This window comes from Drosophila suzukii, chromosome 2L (assembly GCF_043229965.1).
Source record: "Drosophila suzukii chromosome 2L, CBGP_Dsuzu_IsoJpt1.0, whole genome shotgun sequence".
Lineage (NCBI taxonomy): Eukaryota > Metazoa > Arthropoda > Insecta > Diptera > Drosophilidae > Drosophila > Drosophila suzukii.
Window position 1 is genome coordinate 4,882,873 of NC_092080.1, and position 23,195 is coordinate 4,906,067.

The following is a 23,195-nucleotide window of genomic DNA, read 5'->3' on the forward strand; positions in this document are numbered from 1 at the left end:
GCGGTACTAATAATATCTTGGATCTGCAAATGCCTTTTTTATTTGCATTGCTGAATAATATATTATATGGTTTTATTTTATATTTTATATTCTGAAAAAAATATAGTACCAAGCTATAACAAAATATTTATAAAAAACCTTTTAAAGGAGAGATGAAAATTCGAGTAAGAAGAATAAAATAAGAAATAATTAAAATAAATATATAGAATATGTGTTTTTATATGAGTATAGACAAATTTGGAGGGTTTTAAAATTTTTTTAAAAATTTACTATTAATAATTTAGTTTTTTTTATACTAAGTAAATATACAATGTTTCTTCATTAGAATTAGCAAACTAGATGAACTAATTTTTTTTCTAAAGTATTTTATAAATTATGGGGAAATACTTTATTTAGTGAAGTAACTAAGAAACTAACTAAGTGAATTTCCAATGTCTACACTAAGGAAACAGGCAATACCTAAATTTTATTAGTTATAACTTAAAAGTTTTGGGTAATAACTCCTTCACTTTAAGTAGGTTTTCCGGGTATACCGAATATAAATCAAGTTTACTTGAGGCAGTTAAACAGATTTTCGCGCTAAAAATAAATACCCATATTTGACTTTCGCCATGTGGCAGATGGGAAATGAGAGTTTGGGCCAGATAAGCTCTTTCCTATTTGCCTGTGCCCATTACTCTTCAAACTTAAACCCCCCTTGGGGCGACACCCATGGGCTTTTTGGGGCCAAAAGACCGTCTCGCGTTAACAGTGACGCCTGGCATGCCCAACACTTCTCCATAGATAAGGCCTCTAGGCGGGCACTTCAACTGATACCGATAAACATAAAGCCAGTCGCAGTCGCGGTCGAAGTTGGCGTCGCCGTAGCCGCGCCGAGCAAATTGCCAATTTAAATTGGCCGCGTTAAATTAGTCGAGTTATCAGCCTCCACGGCGGCAGGTGTGCGGAAGGTTTTCGGATCGGATCGGTAGTGCTCTCTATATGTGGAGTACCCCAGTACTCGTAGTCGTACCCCCCTGATTCAGCCTATGAATGGCCCTCGTGGAGCGGAAGTGGTTACGTGCGAAGGTGTAAAATGACCCGTTCGGCTTGGGATTTGCAGTTTTTTAGGAAGTGAAAAGCCACGAATGTATTTCCCTCGATTATAATACGGTCATTTTCGGTCTTGACATGCCCGCTATGCATGTCCCGCACTCAAGTGGTTTGTTGAAAAGTGAAAAGCTACTTATAAGGCCATGGGTTCTTTTGGTGAATAAAAGTGTTCTGCTTGAAATTCAACTCTATATTTCACTCTCCTTTCTGTTTGACAAATGGAAAGTCAACAAATATATCAATCATCTTGGAGTTCCTGATATTGATATCTAATCAAAAGATATGGCTGACATATTCTTCGACAAACTGGTGAAAACATTCAAGTGCTCTAACCTGTGAAAGAAATAACCTGTGCGTCAGAACTAAAAAAAAAACCATTTAAATTTGGATTAATTTCGAAGTTTTTGTTATGTATAATATAACCAATCACCTTGTAAAAGTGTAAAAACATGCGTGAACTTTACCTTTTGCCATAAAAAAAATCTTATCGCAGCACGACAACAGTTTCCTTGAACGAAAATGTTATTGTGAACGTGATTATGCTATAAACGAAATCAAAACCTAAAAACAATTTAAAAAGCTGGAGCAATAACTTCATTATGAAATGCAATGAAAAAGCGAGCTGTGCGGAACAACAAATAAAGAAGCAGAAAAGTGTGCTGATAACTGCAAACGAAATGTCAATAAATTAATATAAATGAGTGACTCGTGACTGGCGGCTCCGAATCACACCGGCCTTTCTCTTGTCGATATTGTTGATGTAGCTGTTGTGTTTGCCATTACTTACTCGCTTTTTTACATTTTTTATTTCCCAAAAACCATGGCGGGGAAAGCCAGATACAAATGGCCATCAAAACAAGCATTTCTTTATTTGTGCAATGTGAAATGCACATTGGCGTTATCGGAAAAAAACAATGGTATAAGGAAATACAAAACAATACGTGGTTGATAAAACCCAGCTATATCTACGAGTATCTGATTTTTGAGTCCGGCAAATACTCCAAGTTCGGGGTCTTAACTTACACCCCGTTCAAGGCATTTGCCTCAGAGCTTTTGGCCAAACAATGAAATCCCACCGCATAAATAGAAAACAATTAGGCATTTGAAACGATAAGAGCCAAAATGGATGATAAAAGCCAGCAAGCATACTGACTCATCGCGAACAGAAACAAAAACCCGAGAAATTGGTAGCACAATTAAAGCCCAGAAATCAGTGGAGCAGCCAGTTGACGATGCGCATAATTTTTGAACTTTGAAACTTTTGTTCCACAAACAAATTTATCAGATGCAAAGCAAATGCTTCACCCGGTTTTCTGGGACAGTTGATAAACCGATGTGGTCAACCCCTTGGATTTAGTGGTGCCCTTGGAATCCTTTGCTTTTGATGGCCAACTGAAAGCTGATGGCGATGATGGCCTGCACAATATCTGGCTCGTTGCCTTTGAGTGCGTACTTCTAGTTTCTCCAGATTCCGGTTATAGCTTACTAGATACCGACTTTAGTGGTTTCCTTAGCACACTGAAAACTAAATCGGTTTTTCAATAAATTCATGGGTGTTCTTTGCTTTGGAGTCGTTTGTATCTCATTAAAAATAAAGGGAACATTTAAATTTCACATTTTAAATTTAAGGCAAGGGTCCTATCTTTATAAAACCACATTTTGATAGTTATTTCTTGACATCTAAATAAAGGGGACATTTAAATTTTAAAATTAAAGCAAGGGTCCTAACTTTATAAATCCACATTTAATAGTTAATTCTTGACATGTAAATATAACTCAGGAAATAGACTTCTATATCTTTTATTAAATTAAAAATTGTTGGCAACATTTCCTAAAATATATAGAAGCCTTAAAAAAATAATCTTAATTCTTAAGTATTGCAAATAACCTGCATTTTGGTGTATAAATATAAATATTCACAATGAAACCCAGTTTCCGGAATCCCTCAAAAGTGTCAAAACAATAATCTTGATGTGCCAAGCCACACGTATTATGATTATTATTAAATAAAAGTGATAAGAACTTTTTGAAAAGCTTAGATACAGCGACTTTAAATAAATACATAGTAGTCCAAGCTTATCAATTAATGCCCCAAGTAAATCGAATTGTAGCCCCATCACAATCGAAGCATACATAATCCGCGACAATTGCAACCGAACACAACCAATTTATAGCCGCAATTAAATCCTTGACCATAAATCAGGGAATATGGCCGGGGTAATCAAAGTGTTTAACCCACACGCAGCAACCGCAGCAACCGATTTGAGATAAAAGAGCCAGCGAATAGCCACGGCTAATAAAAGAGTAGCCAGATACAGATACAGATACATTAGCCCGATCCGAACCAACGACAATATGGCCTGCTTTCCCCGACTTTTCCATCATCGCAGCAAAAACAAATTCACACCCGCCCAAGATGAGAACACCGATACGATACTCAACACACAAGATAGTCCCGTGGTGAGTTCCGCGTGCCACAGATCACGCTTTAGTATTGCACTTGTCTGATAACTCGACTGATAAGTTCATCAAGTGCTTAATTGAGTTAATCGGGGCGACGAGAGAAAACCATAAATAATGTGTAGCGAAACGGCAAATAAAATGGGGTGGTGCAGGTTTTTAGATACCCAATACACTAGAAATAAAGAAATTCTAAAATATCATATACCTTTGATCTCTAAACGGAACAGAATAAAAATGGGGTGGTGTAGACTCAAAGATACCCTATATACTAAATATAATAAAGTACTAAAATATAATATACCTTTGATCTCTAAAGGACCAAAGATACCCAATATACTAGATTTCATAAAAAAAATTTACAATATCAAATACCTTTGATCTCCAAACTTAAGACACTAATATGTTATTAGATCCAACAAATCTATCTTATAGTTCTTATCTAAACTGAAAATAGTAGTATATTACTTCACAGAGAGAATTCTGACGTTCTCACTTGAGTAGAAATTGTTCTTAAAAATAGATCGACATTTTTTAAGTAGAAAATGTATTCATTTTGCTCGAGTCAAGTTGAAGTGGCGGTATTTACATTTTATATGTCAACAAATAAACTATTAGTCCATTCAGTAGTGTATACTTATCAAAGAGATGTTAAATAAACTCAAATTAACTTTTCTCTTCTCACTATTTTGTTCTAATATCAAGAACATTAATACCAAAATGTCCTTACGCGGTTTTTAAGAACGAATGTTCTCAATTTAAGAACAATGTACTTGAATATTTCTTTCTGTGTTCCATTACTAATTTCCTATTTTTTTTCTAATAGCTCTTCGTTTATTTTTAAGAGCGGAAATGACTTTGCACTAGCCAAAAATAGGGTATGGAATCACGTTAAAAAGTGTTTGGAGCGAAACCTAGTTTTTCTTATCACTAATTTTTTGTCCATGACGCTTACTTTTTAACAGGCTTATCTTAGAACCAAAAAAAAGTAGGGAAAAACACGATGGCTGATTTCCCATTAACTTTTGTTTGGGAAAATACTTTTACATATGAGCAAAGTTCGTTAAGCAAATAAACAATAAACCAGTACTTCGAAAAAATATGCGCAAACAAAGATACCAATTTAATAAAAGAAACAGCTCAAATACATTTGTATATTTTCTGGGGATGCTTTGACAAATTGTCACAAGGACCGACTTCAGAGAATACTTCAATCTGCACGGCACTTGACTATCTGCAATCCTGGCGTTTCATCAATAACAAACATTCTACGACGAGTTGGCATTAGGTATGCAAAAATATGATAAGCATGCATATAAATAGGTGTGGGAAGAAAACGGGAATCGTAAGAAAAATCATACTCCAGTGGGTGGAGAACTTCAGCTCATGCATAAATCTAAAAACAAAATATGTGAGTGGAGCAGCTTGCAGTCGTGGCTACAAATGACGTATAAATATGCAGGATCCGTCGGATGTCTGGGCTATCTATAGAAACATCTGTAGCTGTCTTTTTTCTGGGAAGTTCTAGGAATAGGACTAGGAATGACATGGTTCCAGGCTGCGAGAACTGAAATGAACGTGATTGCACGCACAACTTACATGTCGCCGTAATTCTAAATAACTGCGGGAGTTTGGGGGCCAAGGCCTTTAGAAAGGCAAAGGGCCCCGGGGAGGAATACGTGAAATGACGTAGACTGAGAATCAGAGGGATTTGAGTTCGGGAACCCCCCAAAAAACCTCTCCTTCAACTGCAGGTCTGCGTTATCGGTGACTTTATCGGCCAAAAACAGAATTTGGCGCTTCCGTGGGAAAACGGAAAACCTGTCAAAATGCCGTCGTTTAGCTCGATTAGCATATCAAAGCATATCCATCCAGGCGATTCGCAAATTGACACGTGTTTATTTGTGTCTGCACTAGACCCTCAAAACAGGCTTGAATGTTTCATTAGAACCCTTGCCAATTGAAAGATTAGATACTTTTCACCTCATTGAACTTAAAATATATGAATACCAAGTTTAAACTTAAGTAAGTATTTAGTCTACTAATATTATAAATACGAAAAGCTTTAATAAATTCAAACTAAATTATGACTTATGACAAGCACAAGTCATAGATGCCTCAGCTATTTTTAAAACATTGTTGCACAATGAATAAAAAACATAACTTAAAAATACTTTACGACACATGACAGGCAACCGTGTCAAAACTTTTTCGCTTTTGAAGAGGTTACAAGTCATGAAGTCGAGATGGAATAATACGTTTGTAAATCAACAATGCTTATGGTAATTTGTGAGATTTGTTTAAAGCTTTCTGTTCATCACCAATTTAAGCCAATCAATCCGGAATTTGTACGGGGAATCCGTAAATGACGTGCTGAAGGGTCCAAAAAGGGACACAATTGGGAAATTTAAATGGTTAGGGTATTATGTATGGTAAAGCCCTGTATTTAAAAAAGAAAATGACAATGGAAAGTGGTTTCTATGGTTGAAGGCTTAAGCTGAGAGTGTGGTTAAAAATGTTGTAGGAAGAGATGTTCAACTTCAAATTGCTTTTACAGAAATAGATAAAAGTTAAGCCAAAATAAAGTATTTTATTTCAAAGCTATACAAAAAGAGTTATTGAGCAATCGTTTTAAATGAAAATGCTTTACTTACTTACTAACAATGATGTGTTTAAAGAATCAAAATGTTATTTCTTTAAATATTACCAAAATGTTATTAGTGTATTTAAGTATATATCAAGGTAATTTGTAGAATCGGAAGCAAACAAACAGATATTTTTTAAAATATATAAATTATCATCCTAACTATTATTATTATCTTAACTGAGAGCCGTAACAATGTAAAATTTTTGATTAATTTTGATGTTATCTTTAAATTGTATTTATCTTGTTACAATATGAGTGTGAGTTGGTTTTAAAAGTACCTTTGTGTCAGCGGAATAAAGCAATAAATCATGCAAAGTAAATATTAGTCATAAGTGGGCTAATAAAAAAGGCTTCTGTTGATGATTTTGCGGCTTACATTGTTTGTACTTATAGTACGATTTTTTTTTGAGTCAATATTTAATTAAGCCAATTAAGGGCATGTATAAACAGATGGCAGAGGGAAGTGTTTATTGGTCGTGCTTACAATCTTGTAAAGAAAACGTTTTTAATATGAGTCATTTGTGTTTCAGCAAATTGGTCTGTATATTCGTCGCGAGGAGAAGCCACTGTACTCGCCCATCGTCACTCCAAGTGCCAGTGAGGTGAGTTCCCCAGAAACCATATATCATATCCCAGAAACCAGAACTCAGAACCCCCAAACCAAAAATCTCCCAACTGCACTATGTACCCACCTTTCTTTACCTATATCTATATACTCCCCACCTGTTCCACCTGTCTTTTTGTGGAACTCGACTAATATTTGCACACATGCTTGTATGTTTCTTATACTTTCAAACGATTCGGGGTACACAATGCTATAATATCGTCACCAAACACTTGTAAATATATACACACCCGTCAACGCCTCCACTGTCCACGGAACTCCGAAAACTTTTGCACCGCTGTGTTTGTCTTGGTGGATGTCCTTGCTCCTTGGTCCTTGGTCCTCGGGTCCTTTAGGCCAAACTTCAAAGGCTGAGACAGCAGTCGCCCGGCTCTCCCCCCTCCCTGCTGCAGTCGGTGGCCGAAAATGGTGGGGCAAACAATGGCAACCTGGAGCGCAAGTTCCGCTCCAACAAGGACAAACTGCAGGAGTCGTCCTCGCTGGGCGGCAGTGCAATTAATGTCACACGCTCAAGTTCGAAATTAAAACCAGTCAAAGAGCGACGGGCCACCGCCCTGCCCTCCGAGGTGCCCAGCATCGAGGTGGAGGAGGTGCAGCAGGATCGGGATGGGCAGGAGGATCGGGAGGAGGAGGAGCCGGCTGCTAATGCACATGCCATCGATGTCCTCGTTGGCGGCAAGTCAAAACTCAAAGTGAATGTGAATGGCATAATTGATGAGGGCGTTGCCGATGAGGATGTCGCCACAGCCACAGCCACACCCTCACCCACAGCCTCCACAACACCTGTGCCCCGTGAGGGTCCTGTAAAGTTTTTCATTGGTCACACGCAGGAACTAAGCGACCGGCAGACGGATGACACCTTGTCCTGGCAGAGCAGCGATGCCAATAACAACAACAGCAGTGGTGGTAGTGGTAGTAGTAGTCCTGCCGCCATTAACGGCCAGCTGACAAATGGCGTCCTGCCGCAGGACCAAAAGGAGCCGCCCCGCGCCAAGAGCTCCGCCAGCCTGTCACTCAATTATCTGGCCAAGAGCCAGAGCCAAAACCAGCTCCAGATCCCGCCGCAGCCGGACAACCAGCGCCGCCGACGTGTGTCCACCATGCCCGATATTAACATACCGCCGGCACCGCCGCTGCCCCCGGAACTTCTCGTCCCCGGAACGCCCCTCCACTTGAGGAAGAAGCGGAGCGTGGAACGCTCGCAGGACCTCCTGCAGGATGCTTCGAATAGTCGGGTAAGTAATGAGGTGGCTGGCCGGATGACATGCCCGGCCAGGAATGGCCAGAACTCTGCGGCTTTTCAAACATTCACTCCGGTGAATGTTGGTGAGAGATGGGGATGGTAAAGGGAACTCCGTTTACAATCTATCTACTAGATGGTTAAAATAGTAGAAGCAAAGATGGTTAAGTTTTTCTAGTTCTGTGGGCAAACCTCTCATTCTTTCAGCCCCTCTTTGTATCCCTTCAATATTGTTTACTAGATCATTGCAGAAGAAAAACTTACTACGTGCATTTTTCAATATTTTTCAGCTTAAACATCAAGCAACATGACAAAAGTAATATAAACAATTATAATTAACGTGTAGAAATAAAGTATTCATCAAATATCGGGTTCATTTAAATGATATTCATAACTTTTGTATGGTATATGATGATTTTATTTTGTTACTGGATATGTATTTTATATAATGTCAGGCTTATTTAAATTATATTTCTTGATGTTTGGATTTTCTTTGGACTTTCTATTTTAAATGTTTAATAAAGAAAGGAATAGTTTTTATTTCACAAGATGTTGGCCTGAATAATTTAGATTATTATTATATTTTAAATAGTAATAATATTTATTTCCTTTTTCTTTTTAATAATATTTATTACTATTTTTATTCACAATTTTAAAGTACCAATTTCTTTTATTTGATGTTTTCTTTATAATGTCAAAAACTAGTTAGAAACCTTTTTTTATCATTGGTTATAATTTACAAATATTGTAAGAAACAGCACAAATTTCATATACTTCCTGATAAACTAAAAGTTCTTTTATAAAAATACACTGATAAATCTAAATGATCTAAAATTAAGAGTATTACCCACAACTTTCTCTGCACCTATATTTTATAAAATATTACCTAAACATGTTGCACACAATTTAATATAGTTTGCTGGAAAGGGAAATTGTTTTGGGCAATATTTCCTACACTATAGGTTATGACAGTTTTTGAGTGTTTTGTGGTTAGATGTATAAGTTTTTATTTTTTTTCCATAATTGTTAGACTTTATGTCAAAACTTTGTAGTTCCTTTCTGCTGTACGTACTGAGGCTTGCCGAAAACAAGTAACTAGTTTCGCCTCATGTATGTTTATTCAGAAACCCAGAAACTTTTCTCCTCTGACAGGTTGTGTGTGTTTGACTGTCGGAAAGCTACACTCCATTTGCTATTTGATGCAACTTTTATGTGGGAGTCAACATTTAGCCCTCCATTGCCCGAAGGCAAAACGGGGGAAACTGAAACACCGAACAGCTGCCTGCAATTGAACCGTGCGCCCAGCACACTTGTAAAAACAAGTTAAATGTTAATTGTTCGCCAACAGACACGAACCGAAACTTTCCGCCAACCAAAAAAGGCACTTTCCCCTGCTGTTTTGGATGTGCTCCATTGGCAGCCTGTGGCTAATCGGTCCAATATAGCGAAATAATGCTGCTCAAGACAATATGGTGTTTTTCCTTAACGTTTAGTACCAAGTACTTATTTTGCCAGTTTCAGTTATAATTTTTTATGTTACTTTGTTTTGGTAAATAGACCTTGACTTTATAGAGACAAATTTCCAAGGGCTTATCAGAAACCATTAAGTAAAAATCGTATTTAAACGAAATACAATCTGAGCTCTTATCAACTGTATTAAGAGTATCTATTACCTTTTTTTCCGGCCATTTCGCACGAAAACTACCAGGATCAAATAGCAAAACCGGTGGATGGCGGCGAGACTCAGAAATCCAACGATTCCCCAACTCCAAAGACCCATCGCGTGGAAGGTGGCCTCATCTATGTCCGTCCCAATTTCCCCATTCAGGGCGACATTGAAATCGAATTTATTGCAAAGGACGAAGCGTAAGTGAAACAACCAAGCTGAATTAGAGAAAAACAAACAATCCTAGGGTTATTACCGCCCCCCACAACCAATGATATCCAACGAATTCGCCCCACAGCACACGCAATCTCATACGAACGGCCATTGAGCGCAATGATTTCCTCAATAATCTAATGGACAAGGAGCGCAAAGAGATGGTTATCAATGCAATGGCCCCGGCCAGCTACAAGAAGCACAGCCTCATCATCCACGAGCACGAGGAGGGCTCCGAGATATATGTGTCCGCCGAGGGGCAGTACGATGTCATCCGTGGGGGCCAGCTGGTGGCCAACTTCGGACCGGCCACCGTCTTTGGCGAACTGGCCATCCTCTACAACGCCCCTCGACAGGCCACCATACAGGGTAAGTTCCTTGCTTTGTATTGGAAAAATATAAGTACACTGAAAAAAAATACCTAAGGATCAATGTTTATATTTGGAATCTGTTTTATCATTAAATAATGTTAAAGTGATATTGAGAATTAATATACTTAATATTGAGAAATGGTATTCAATAATGTTAACTTAATATTGAGAACTAGTATTTCTTAAATAAATATACTTGATATTAAGAAATTGTATTCAATAACGTTAACTTAATATTGAGAACTGGTATTTCTTGAATAAATATACTTGATATTAAGAAAGGGTATTCAATAATGTTAGCTTAATATTGAAAACTGGTATTTCTTGGAAATTCTCTTAAACCGCGAAAGAGAGAAAAGAGAGAAAAACAAGGGAGAACGCTATAGTCGAGTACCTCGACTATCAGATACCCGTTACTCAGCTAAATGGAGATATGCAAGCAGCAAAGCGAGATTAAAATGCGCCACCTACCGGCGGTATACAGATTTAAGCGTTATGGGCGTTAGAGTGGGCGTGGCAAAGTTTTTTTTGGATCAATCGATAGGTATTGACGAGACCAATACATTTCAGTTAAAAATTTTTATCTAGCATGAAAATTGTGGGCGTCACAGGGTTTTGCGGTTTGTGGGCGTTAAAGTGGGCGTGGCAAACTTTTTTTTGGTCAATCGATAGGTATTGATGAGAACATTATATTCAGTTAAAATTTTCTATCTAGCATCAAAACTGTAGGAGCCACAGTTTTGGGCGGTTTGTGGGCGTTAGAGTGGGCGTGGCAGTCTACTGAAACAAACTTGCGCTGCGTAGGAAGCTCAGGAATCTGCACGCCAAATCTCAATAGCCTAGCTCCCATAGTTTCCGAGATCTCAGCGTTCATCCGGACAGACGGACAGACGGACAGACGGACATGGCTAGATCGACTCGGCTAGTGATCCTGATCAAGAATATATATACTTTGTGGGGTCGGAAACGCTTCCTTCTGCCTGTTACATACTTTCCGACGAATCTAGTATACCCTTTTACTCTACGAGTAACGGGTATAATTACTCTGAGTAAGAGACAGCCATATTTAAAACTCTCAGAAATCAAAAAGAGATCAAAAAAGCGAACTGCATTTCTTACAAATGATATCCTATAATATCTTATCGACATTTTTCTCTGTGTTCTTGAAATACAACTCCGTTGGGATTTATCCTTTCTAGCTGCCACCGATGCACGCGTTTGGAAAATCACACGCGAAACCTTCCGGGCCATCATGCAAATCTCTGGCTCCAGGGAGCGCGAGGAGAACCTTCAGTTCCTGCGGTCGGCACCGTTTTTACAGGAATTCGACCAGAGTCTGCTGCTCAAAGTCGTAGATCTTCTGCAAAGGGTAATAAGTCAGCCCGGCTATCGATAGATGCCCCCAACTCAATTACTCCATTGTATTCCAGAAATTCTACGAGACCGACAGCTGTATAGTGCGCGAAGGCGAGGTGGGCAACGAGTTCTATATCATTCGGTGCGGAACCGTGACCATAAAGAAGCGGGATGAGCAGCAGCAAGAGCAGATTGTGGCCAAGCGGAAGCGGGGGGACTACTTCGGGGAGCAGGCCCTATTGAACGCGGATGTGCGACAGGCCAGTGTTTATGCCGATGCTCCGGGCACTGAGGTGCTAATGCTGGACAGAGAGTGAGTACCAAATACAATCGATATTTGGCGGTATTAATTGTCATACTTGAAAAAAATTGAGGTAGAGGAATAAAAATGACTTATTATAAACAATAATACGCAAGGAAACTAACTAATATTATTGAATTTTAACAGCTTAAAACAAATATTTAAGTCTACACCCAATTGAAAATATCCCCTGAACTCTAGAAATTCGATTTCATAGGGGACATGATTTTTCTAATTTTTTTCTAAAATAAGAACATACATTATACAAGTTTTCTACTCCTAGAGACATTTTTCAAATATAGTAAATTTACTATACATTTACATATTGTCCATATTAAAGTCGAATTCCGAAAACTCAGGGCAAATATTTAAATAATAAATCTTAACCCAAACTAATAAACCCTTCCTATAATAACCAAAAATAAGTATCTTTAAGATAGTTATCAGAAATGATGATCCCTTTAATAATACGGATTCATTTAAATTTGTGCAATTTTTTACATCTGTTTTATTATATTTTCCATGATTAGAGCTTTCATAAGTTACTTGGGAACCATTAAACAGCTGCGCGAGAAGCCCAGCAGCCAGCGGAGCGATACGAGCGGTCGATCTAGTAACAAGTCCCTGGAATTCGACAACGAATACTCCCAGGTGGCCATCTCTGAACTGAAGAAGATAGCCACTCTGGGCTGCGGGGCCTTTGGCCGCGTGGATCTGGTGGCTCTCGGCCAACAGGCTCTAGCTTTGAAGATCATCAAAAAAATCGAGGTGGTCAAACAAGATCAAATAGAGCACGTTTACAACGAGAAGAACGTAATGATTAAGTGCCGCCATTCGCCCTTCATAGTACAGTGAGTCGTAACTCAGGCACTTAACTTCGCCCGATACTAAATGTTATTTTATTTCAGACTCTACCGCACGTACCGCAATGACAAATACGTTTACTTCCTAATGGAGGCGTGCATGGGCGGTGATGTATGGACGGTGATGTCAAAGCGCCAGTATTTCGATGAGAAGACCGCTAAATTTATAGCGGGCTGTGTCGTCGAGGCCTTCGATTACTTGCACTCGCACAACTTCATTTACAGAGACTTGAAACCCGAGAACCTGATGCTGGGCACGGATGGCTACTGCAAATTGGTAAGGAGAACATGAAATAATAGTCCAAGACTCTCTAAATGTTTGAAAATTTTTTAACAAAGGTTTTAAAATCTGACTACTGAATATTTGAGGTTTTAAAACCCATTTTTAGCGTCATATCTTTAGACACCTTTTAGTACTTCTTTACATTACTCAAAAAAGCATATAAAAGTGGTCTCTATATTTGAGAATTTACGGAACCCTTTTTACGCATACTTTTAGACATTTTTTAAAATAGATAAACAATTAAAATTTTTTTTTAAATCTCTCTTAAAAATCTATAACTTATCACTCTCTTAACTTTATCACTTTAAAAAGTGTCTAAAAGTAGGCTACTACACGTTTGCTATCTTTTAATAGCGTGTAAAAGTACCTAAGATTCTATATAGTTGTGGTGGAGGAAGTTTTTTTTGTTACTGCATACTTCTAGACACCTCTCTAAGAATTGAAACCTTTGGTCATTTAAAATCTTTAAGGATTTCGAACTACTTAAAATGATGCCTAAAAAATTTGAGGAAAATGTATCTTAGTATTTTCTGATTTAAACTATATAACATTAAATAATTTTAGATTTAAAAGTGCTGAAATTTCTGTATCATTGTACCATTTCTGTAATTCTTTGTTGTTTCTAGGTTGATTTTGGGTTTGCCAAGTTTGTGCGGCACAATGAGAAGACCAATACGTTCGCCGGAACTCCGGAGTATGTGGCTCCTGAGATAATCCTGGATCGTGGTCACGACCGAGCCGTTGACTACTGGGCGTTGGGAATTCTAGTGTACGAACTGCTTGTGGGTAAAACCCCTTTCAGGGGCGTTAACCAGATCAAGATCTATCAACAAATCCTCAGTGGCATCGACGTTATCCACATGCCATCGCGAATCCCCAAGTCAGCCCAGCATTTGGTCCGGCATCTCTGCAAACAACTCCCGGCTGAAAGACTTGGATACCAACGCAAGGGAATCGCCGATATCAAGCGGCACAGCTGGTTCGAAAGTCTGGATTGGCAGCGACTGAAACTCAAGCAATTGCCCTCCCCCATCAAGAGACCCCTGAAAAGTTGGACAGACCTGCAATATTTTGGGCCATCGGGTGTGGAAAACGACTACGAACCACCGGAGGAATTGAGCGGTTGGGATAAAGACTTTTAAAGCTGAGCAGTAAATTATGTACAATTTCGGATATTAGTTTAAAGTTTTTCTTTGTAATTTTGGGTATTACCCACGTAGCAGCCATAACAACCTCGTATTAATTACTAGCTTCGAAAATAAGTCCTATTAACCATTTGTTACATATTTTATTCTAATGCTAAGAGCTGTAGTTGTAAGATGTAAAGTACACTTTAAATTGACTAAATTAAACATGAACAATTATATCACCAATTTGTAAAAAGTCTTGGGTTGGGTAGCCCATCACATATTCAAGTAAGTTCTTTGAGTACCTTTCAATGGTAATAGCTTTGACCTTTCAAATGACTCGTTTTCAACATTTCTTTTGAAGCATTCGACAACTTACTTGCTTTGAAAGTCAACATAGACTGCTTGGGCAGCTGGGCCCGAAGGTTTATTTGTACTCGCGGCATCAATTAGAACCGCAAGCTGGTTTTCTTTGGCTTTCACCGGCACACACCACAGGTAAGTAAACAAATTCAATTTAGCCATTCCTTTCCATTCCCCTCACTGCTTGCCAACTGCAATTCCACAAAGTTGCGAAATATAAGACCACTTTGTCTCCAGCAGGGAGATCCCTTAGTTATACAACCTAACTTATTGTGACGCTCCCGCCTTGTTTGGCTACATACTAGCCTTTATCATCGCCATCAATATCAATGTAGTTCGCTTTGTCCTGTCTGTCCTGAATACATCATCATTTGTAAGGGGGTTTCATCACCTACTATGGCCTTGTTGTTTTCCATATTACTAGCAGAGTCTTAATGCAGTTTTGAGACTCACAATCAAATTTACAACGCCATATTGCGTTTATTGAAACTACTAGCTATACAGTTTGTTGCACAGTTGTTTGTCTATAAAGTCGAATCTCTATAAAAAGAGTCTAAAAGTATGCCATAATATATTTGATGTGCATCAGTTCTAAGGATAATTGGCATAAAGCAACTGCCCTACACAGCATTTTTGTAGGCACCTTTTCCAGAGAACTTAGAGATCTTTAAATTTCTTTACATTCAAACTTAGTTTAATCATTTTGCAATGATCGATCAAATCGATCGATCAAAATGACAAAATAATATGTAAAATACATTGTGACTTAATCTCTTTAAAAAAAAAAAATGGTCTAAAAGTATGCAACAATATATTTGGTGTACAAAACTCCTAAAAATTAATATTCAAATATTTTTACAGCATACTTTTAGGCACTTATTGAAGAGGTTTCAAACCTCTATAGATTTCTTTCACTTCACCGATTAAATCACATAACTATGTAGAAAATTAGGCAAATTGAAAACTTCAATCAAGCACCATGGTTAATTTAAAACCCTATAGACCATGTCCAATCATTCGTAACACAGATACTTTTAAGAAGACAAATCAATTGAAATTCCGTTCAGTAAAGGGGAACGAAAACCCAATTTAATTTGAGCTACGAATAGGGAAAGTTGAAATAATCTGGGCAGCAAACGTGCATGGCGAACAACATGGTTAATCAATAATTTAGTATGCTGCGAAATGGTCAATGGATGAAAGAAAGTTCGGCGGCATAGAATGGGACCTTTTTTACCGCCATAGACATTCGCACTCATTTAACAATTTTACGCTTCGTTTAAGAACCGTAAGAGGGATTGCCTGGGACCAGAAAAGAGTTCTTTGATTCCCGGGAATTCTGTATATTTTTTTTTCGTTTTCGTTTTCTGCGGGCCCAAAGTTTGTGGGGAAATAAAAAGGCATTTGCATGGCTTTCTTAGTTAACCTTTTTCCACCAGTCGACAGTCGTCAGCGCCATCATTTTGCTGGGTAAACTAAACGACGGCGGTTTTCCTGAGACCCCCTTCAGCACACCTCTTCTCAATTTTCCTACGCTTTTCCGTTGCCAGTTGAGCGCGCACAGTTTTCCCAACGGAAATGATGACATTTCGTCTAACTTTGTCGCCGCGGTGTGCAGTCGCATAGAAATTCTGGAGGTGTCGAAGAAATGCCACATTCCGTACTGTGGGACAGTTGCGAAATGAAAATTTTCACTTTTTTTCCAAGGCGGTAGCGGAAATTGTTGAAATGTTCCCCAGTTCCTGTTGGCTGCGGCCAAAATTGAAATTGTGACCAAATGTTTTTCGCCAACGCTTTTTATTGATTTCCCCCACATACACTTACGAGTATTTTTCCATTTCGCCCCGGCGGAAGGAAGGTAGCAAAATGTTATTATCAATTATCATTTATTATTGCGGGGCATTTTTTCGCTTCGACGATTATATTTTCCTTTCCTTTGTGGCCATTTCCTTGGTAAGGTTTTTGTTTTTCGTGTGTCTTACTTGTTTCACAAGTCATAACGACCTGATCGATGGTGTTTTTTGTGGGTTATTTTTGGGAATATTCGCTAGCATATTGTACATATCCGCTGATTGTGGCTTGAATTGTCTTTTGTTTTCAGCGCCAGACAGTCGAGCTTAAATCTGTTTTGACTAGCCAAATGGATATTTGTTTAAAGCCATTTCATAGCGAGTTCCATTCCAAGAAACTTTTACCATTCTACAGAATTACCAAACCCGTTGGTACCGAAAATAAATAAACATAGACATGTTCTGCTCATATTGTTTAATGTTGTTTTATCAACTTTGCTTTTTTATATACACGTTCAACAAGGGTTTCGCAAATTCAAGTTTGTGTATATAAGGCGAAATGAGGTTTGAGAATCTAATATATGCATGGCAATACAAGTCGACAGCTGCTGAGCAAATTTATATTGCCCGTATTTATGAAAGTCTTTTGCAAACCGTCCATACAAATGCAAATTCTACGGCTGCCTTTTCAAGGCGGGGCTTTAAACTAAAATTAGACCCTAATCAATGTAACTATTGTTTACTTTATACACAACATCTGGCGAAAGGGACAGTATTGTGTCTAGCTGCAGGCACTGAATATCTTGAACATTTTTACTCGATTTTCCCATTTGAAAATTGAAAGTTTTGTTTGTCCAATTTAAAAGGGGATATCTGAAAAGCTGACAAAGTTTGTCAAATCGGATTTGATAGTCTGTTCACACACATCGCATCATTCCAAAAATGATGTGGGACGTTTACACTACATGTGCAGTATCATTACGTAAGAGTTTTTTCGTCGTTCTAGAAAATTAGCATTTAAAATAAGTTTGTCAATGAATACAAACTAACTTAGAAATCTTATTCTTCCATCCACAGAGTTCCTATCGAAAAATATTCTAAGCATGCAACTACAATGTTGCGGCCCTGTCTAAACACACTATAAGAGTAGGACAGTAGTTTTCCAAGGTCAACGCAGACTATAAATCACTGGTTGGTTCTTGAAACCACACTCATCATTAGGGCCATCCTTTCGCAGAGAACAAAAGAAATCAGCACTACCATTTCACCATATAAACCATCCATTTCCCCAAATGAACCGAGTCGTTGACCATTTTCCGTTCACAAACAAGGACAAACGTCGCACTTACTAGTGATCACCCAGGGTGCAATTAGGATTTGAGTGTTCAATAACGATTTACACAAAGGCTGGCCAATATGGTTGCTCCTCTTCTCCTGAAACTCCTGGTCTCCAAGGGAACAGAGGGGTCTGGTACGTGCGACCCGGGCAAATAAGCTTTAAAATGTTACCATTCGTATGGCAATGTGGGCAAAAGTTCTCCAGCACGTATGTATGGAGTCTACAACAAGAGTAGCAATTATAAGGGGGCAGGAGGGCACATCTACCACCCGGATCCAATCCAATCTAATCAGCTTCGGTCGAGAAAAGAATCTGTTTACAATATTGACAATTTTGTTTTGGGTGCCAGAGACCTAAAACTAGAGGTTGAATCAGAAAGTTTCTTTTTATGCTGGGTAAAAAGTTAAATTTGCATATATTTTTTTTTTGTGCGAGGCACTTGTCCCTTTTTCCTGAGATGCCTCTTGCTGTTGGCCAATTTGTGGCCGAAGTGGAGCTGCCTGCAGAGTTAGGAGGTCCTGCCACATAAACACTTCTGTGCTGAATGCCATGAATAAATAATGAGCTTTGTCTTCCATCGCCATCGTGAAGTGATGGTCCCAGCGTTGCATACTTTTAGGGCAATAGGCTCATGCAATATTTGTGTGCCATTTAAGGAGCTTCCGTGCATTACATCCTTGAGGATTGCACTTGGTGAAGAACAGACTATTAAATAGCAATAAATCACTCAACAGTTCGAAGTTGGTGCCTTGAAAAATCACCAAAAATATCTAAGGACAAACATATGTTTACATTTGTTCAAGACAAAATCACATTACCGCGTGCTCTTGCTGGAATCAAATTATGTTATTTTCCTGAGCAGCCCGAAAGTATGCAAATATTTGCTAAGCCCAAACATTTGATGCGCCAACCTCTTGCCACTCGACATACGGAATGCGGCATATAGAAGTCGGAGGGAAAGTAAAGCTACAGCAACAATGAGGTAGCCAGGCAAAAAGGTCGTTATATTGTTAACAAGTTCATAAAAAGACGACACACACACACAAACACACAATTATAGGTGAAAGGATGGGGGGGGGTTTGGGGTTCACAGGACGAGGACTCCAGCAAGGACTGCCTAAATACTATACGACGCGTCTCGTTGCGTATTTACAGAGCACTTTTTCCGTTTCTACTGCTGCTGCCTCTCAACAAGCACCAGCAACAAAAATGCAAACAAATGTACACTGAGAGAAAAATAAAATAAAATTCCAATAAGGAGCCTATTAGGTTCAATACGTATATGTATAAAACTCCAAACAGATATACCATTGAGCTTGTATTTTAATTATAATTAATCTCTAACTATAATAAATTCTTTGTTTGTCCAGGTACTTATAAAGTTTATAGTCTTATTATTTACTTATCTTATGCCATTGGTAAAAAATCCTATAGTCTAGCCTTGACGATCATAAAAAATACCTAGAAATTGATATAATATATTTTTTTTTATATTTGAAGACATTTAAAAATTGAAAATTTATTGAGTGTTTTAATTCTTAATTTATTATAATCCCTTGTTTGTCTTGAAACCATTGATTTTTTTTAGTCTGTAAATTTTCTTCCTCCATTAACAAGAAACTCGAGTTATAACGACCTTATCAAAATTCCGCAGAAAAGTAGAACCCCGAACCTAAGAACTACACTACTTACTACATAATTGGAATAAGAGAAGGTTCACAGTCTTTAAAAGTGAAGTTACACATATGGTTTATAAGAAAAATTACTTTGTGTAAAAATTAAGCAATCTCTTAAATATATTTTAATTGATATTATTTTGTAAGTCTTTTTATTTTTGCTTAGCACCGAAATCATAGCCTATTTTAAAAATCTCTAGAAGTTGAAAATTATTGTTGCATACTTTCAGACACCTTTTAAAAATATTTTTAAGGCCTTAAGTGATTTAAGTAGGACTTCCAGCACTCTGTCCGTATAAAACTTGTAGAATTCCTAATCCCCCAATTCTTTATCTCTGTGTAGAACCGTGAAGAGGGGGCACTGAAGAGCAGCGGGACGACTATGAATATAAGCATGGGTGAACTGAACTGAACTGAACTGAGCACGAGGAGCTCCTGCGGTTGTTTGCATTAGGCAATTGATGTTTATTATTTCTGGGGGCGGTTTTGGAGGATCGTCGTCGCCGTCAAAAGCCCGTGTCCCCTTTCTGGCGTTTTTGTTTGCCATCGCAGACTTGGCGAGCAACAGTTAAAGTTGCATTTGCATTTGCATTTGCATTGGCTTAAAGCAAATTAAAGCATAATGAATGCCGCATGCAGGCGCCTAAAAGCCTCTTAAACGCGACAAATTCCAATTCTGCCCCGAGCGCTTTTGTGTTCTAGCCTTATTTAATAAACAGCCAGCATGCAATTAAGCCCGATCCGAAACCACAATGGAAATCGCTTTAAATTTACTGCCACCTCAGCGACAAACCATTGGATTCCGCAATATGGTTGTGCAAATTAATTAAATTCGATTAAATATGGCATTATTAATTATTTGCGTTTTTTTTGCATTTCCTTTTTATTAGCTTTGGATTATGATTAATTTACCAATAAAAATTCTAATTAATGATCCATTGTTCGGGTCTGCAAAAAAGGTTTTTATTTTGTGTGACACAAATGACCACGTATTTACTTATGCGAATGTAAAATGTTTTTAGACAAAGGCATTCTACCAACTAAACCACTCAAAAATGTCCCATCAAATTTTATATTATTACCAATTTGAAGTTCTAAGAATGCTGACAAGTCTCTTGAACCCCAAAGCACAATTGAAAAGGATAAAGTTTTAATTAAATAGAAAATATTTATTCAGTATTTATGGAAAGAATAACAGTAAAACCCGAATATTGAATTATTTAGGGAAACGCAGCGGGACGCACAAGTGTTAATAATTGAAACATTCTCGCCCGGGCAGCACAAAAGTTTTTCCCAGGAAAAACTTGTAAAACAAATAGGCGGAAAAACTTTGTTCCCCATTTTTGGTGTGGCCAATTAATAATAAATCGCGAGCCGAAAAAGGGAGACTGAAAATCAACGTCTAGCAAACTAATGATGCGCCTCATTTAAGCACCGAAAAGCAAACGGCAGGTCGACCACGTGTAACAACAAATTACCGCCACAAAGGCGAAAAACTTCCCAGATAGCCATCGACTAACCCAACAGAAAGGTTAAAGGTTAAAACTTGCCAAAGCGAAGGTAAACGGTTTCGCCAAACTTGAGAAAAGGGTCGTTGTCGGGGATTCTTGTGGACTTAGCGCTTGATTAAGCGAAAACCCCCTTAAAAAACCCCCTAAAAGCCCCCTAACTACCCCCCAAATAACACCCATTGTGAACTTCTGATTGATACGGTAAATTGGTGTTGGGATTGTTTTATGCATTCTTCAGCCCCCCCTCCCCTTAAAAAAACTTTTGTTAGCCAATGCAAATTGTTTGGCAGGCATCTGCGATTTTTAATTAAAGCTACCGTCATTTTATATCCCTACCATGGGTATTTATTTATCGCAAAAAACAATGGAGAAGTTAACTTTATATTCATATTTGAGTTTCAGTAATTTGCCTGTTTTTAAAGCAATCTGCTTGATATTTCTGGCAGGCCGTCAAACACACATATGTAAGTATAATAAAGTTAATTTCAACAAGCTTTTCATATTGTAGGAAACGGAAAATGTGTATAAAAACGCTTCCTGCCGTCTTCCTTGCGGCGTAATTAAATTTTCTAATTGAGTTACCACTGAAATTTCGAAACAAGGGAGAAAAATATGATTGCCTTCTGCCATTTGAAAGCCACATTTTCTTTCGTCGACCAGGCAATCTGGCTGGAACTTTTACAATTCGCTGACTTTGCTAATAAATTATTGTATGCCCGTCAAACTTTAGGCGCATAAAAAATACATTTTTCTGCCTTCTGATTTATTCGCAATGCACGAAAAGTGTTCCAAGTCATAATTTATGCTTGAGCATACACAAAACAGAATTCCTCACTGCTTTTTAGATAATTGGTGATTTTATCAAGTCAGAAAATGCCATTTAAAGTGATGAGGAACTATGTTATTTGATCTACCGAAAAACGTAACTTGTTGTAGATGATACCTCTGGCAAACCCCATTTCTGAAGCCTCTTTCATCGGAACTGTTGACTTTTAAAAGCAACTCGCTTTCTCTGGTTTCCTTCCAGCTTTCCGAGCTTCATGCATAATTGGAGCACCATGTCTGCTTAAATGAATAAATTTATGTCATGAATTCAACCCTTGAATTTCATTTATATGTCTAGGGGTATTCATAACAGGTTGCGGTACGCAGCTATGAAGTTGGCTGGAAAGTATTCTTAATTGCTAGTCTACTTGTATTCTATGGAAGAATATTCTGGCTTTAAATAACTATTTTTAAATAAGTTTTTAGATATTCGCTGTACAGTAAAATTATTTAACAAATCGGAGCACGTTGGTCTAGATTGAAAGCTCTTCTAACCAAAATCACTGTATAAAAAAACTTTTAAAGCTCACGGTCTTAAAAGTGAGATAAGATTGATTTAATCTTAAAATTTTGAAAACTTAAAACTAATCTTTTAAAACAAAATCAAGACGACTTTCCTCTCTGGTTTAAGAGTATTTTGTCTCCTCAATACAAACTTAAGAGTACTTTCGTCTTGATTTCAAGAACGTTTCTCCTCGAAAAAGTGAATTTTCGATTTGAGAACATTTTTAAATAGATGTTTTTCGTTCTACATTTTGTAAAGGTGTAAATAGAATTTGAAATATATAATAAGTTAACTATTCTCCATTTACAATAACCTTATTTCTCAACGAATATATATTTACTTTGTATCCTCAAAACAAACTTAAGAGTATATCGTCTTGATTTCAAGAACGTTTCTTCTCGAAAAAGTGAATTTTCGATTTGAGAACATTTTTTTAATATATGTTTTTCGTTCTAAATTTTTAAAGGTGTATATAGAATTTGAAATATATAATAAGTTAACTATTTCTCCATTTACAAGAACCTTATTTCTCAACGAATATATTTCAAAAACTAAAACCGAGGCAATTCCAACGCCTCTGTCTCTGTGCAATCACATCGTAGAGAACTTGGCTATAATGTCTACATGATTTATAATTATTAGAATTCGTTCACACACTATTACCCGTTGAATTTCAGTAACTAATAGGCGGCAACGATGATTAAAAGACTTAATTTGCCGCTAAAAGCTTGCCTTTCGCAGGGAAATGGAAGAGCTCCTTGGGCGCCTGCAAGCCCATAGTTACTTTATTGGGTGTTTATTGAAATTTATGGATCGTTTGGCTCCGGTTTACCAAAGTTGAGTACTTTATAGGTTCGGCACAGTGTGTTGAATTTATGACTTGGCTTAATGGCTAATGTTGGCACTGCAATTGGATTAAATCGGCTGGCTCTGGGCTGGACA

At 37.8% G+C, this 23,195-nt stretch overlaps 2 protein-coding genes across 6 annotated transcripts in view; one reads left to right on the forward strand and one right to left on the reverse strand.

Annotated features, from left to right (window-relative positions):
- LOC108017914 (uncharacterized) overlaps positions 1-23,195 on the reverse strand; it is a 127,031-nt gene that overhangs the window by 93,720 nt on the left and 10,116 nt on the right. The window lies entirely within an intron of this gene.
- Positions 910-14,490, forward strand: LOC108017856 (cGMP-dependent protein kinase 1). 5 transcript variants are annotated; one of them, XM_065865080.2, is made up of 11 exons: positions 910-1,201; positions 3,025-3,552; positions 6,730-6,801; positions 7,160-8,059; positions 9,773-9,930; positions 10,029-10,312; positions 11,514-11,683; positions 11,745-11,983; positions 12,502-12,822; positions 12,880-13,111; positions 13,744-14,490. In XM_065865080.2, the coding sequence occupies exons 2-11, from the start codon at positions 3,448-3,450 to the stop codon at positions 14,257-14,259; spliced, it is 2,997 nt and encodes a 998-aa protein (XP_065721152.2). In that variant the 5' UTR covers positions 910-1,201; positions 3,025-3,447; the 3' UTR covers positions 14,260-14,490. The 5 variants fall into 5 exon arrangements, with proteins under 5 accessions (XP_065721152.2, XP_016940545.3, XP_016940512.3 ...); XM_017085056.4 differs by having other exon boundaries at positions 7,655-8,059; XM_017085023.4 differs by having other exon boundaries at positions 3,204-3,552.

Bases quoted from the DNA above. Each gene is read 5' to 3' on its own strand.
- LOC108017856 (XM_065865080.2), top strand. From the start codon at position 3,448: ATGGCCTGCTTTCCCCGACTTTTCCATCATCGCAGCAAAAACAAATTC. The intron at 10,313-11,513 runs GTAAGTTCCTTG...TATCCTTTCTAG, and splicing joins TCGACAGGCCACCATACAGG to CTGCCACCGATGCACGCGTT. The intron at 12,823-12,879 runs GTGAGTCGTAAC...ATTTTATTTCAG, and splicing joins CATTCGCCCTTCATAGTACA to ACTCTACCGCACGTACCGCA.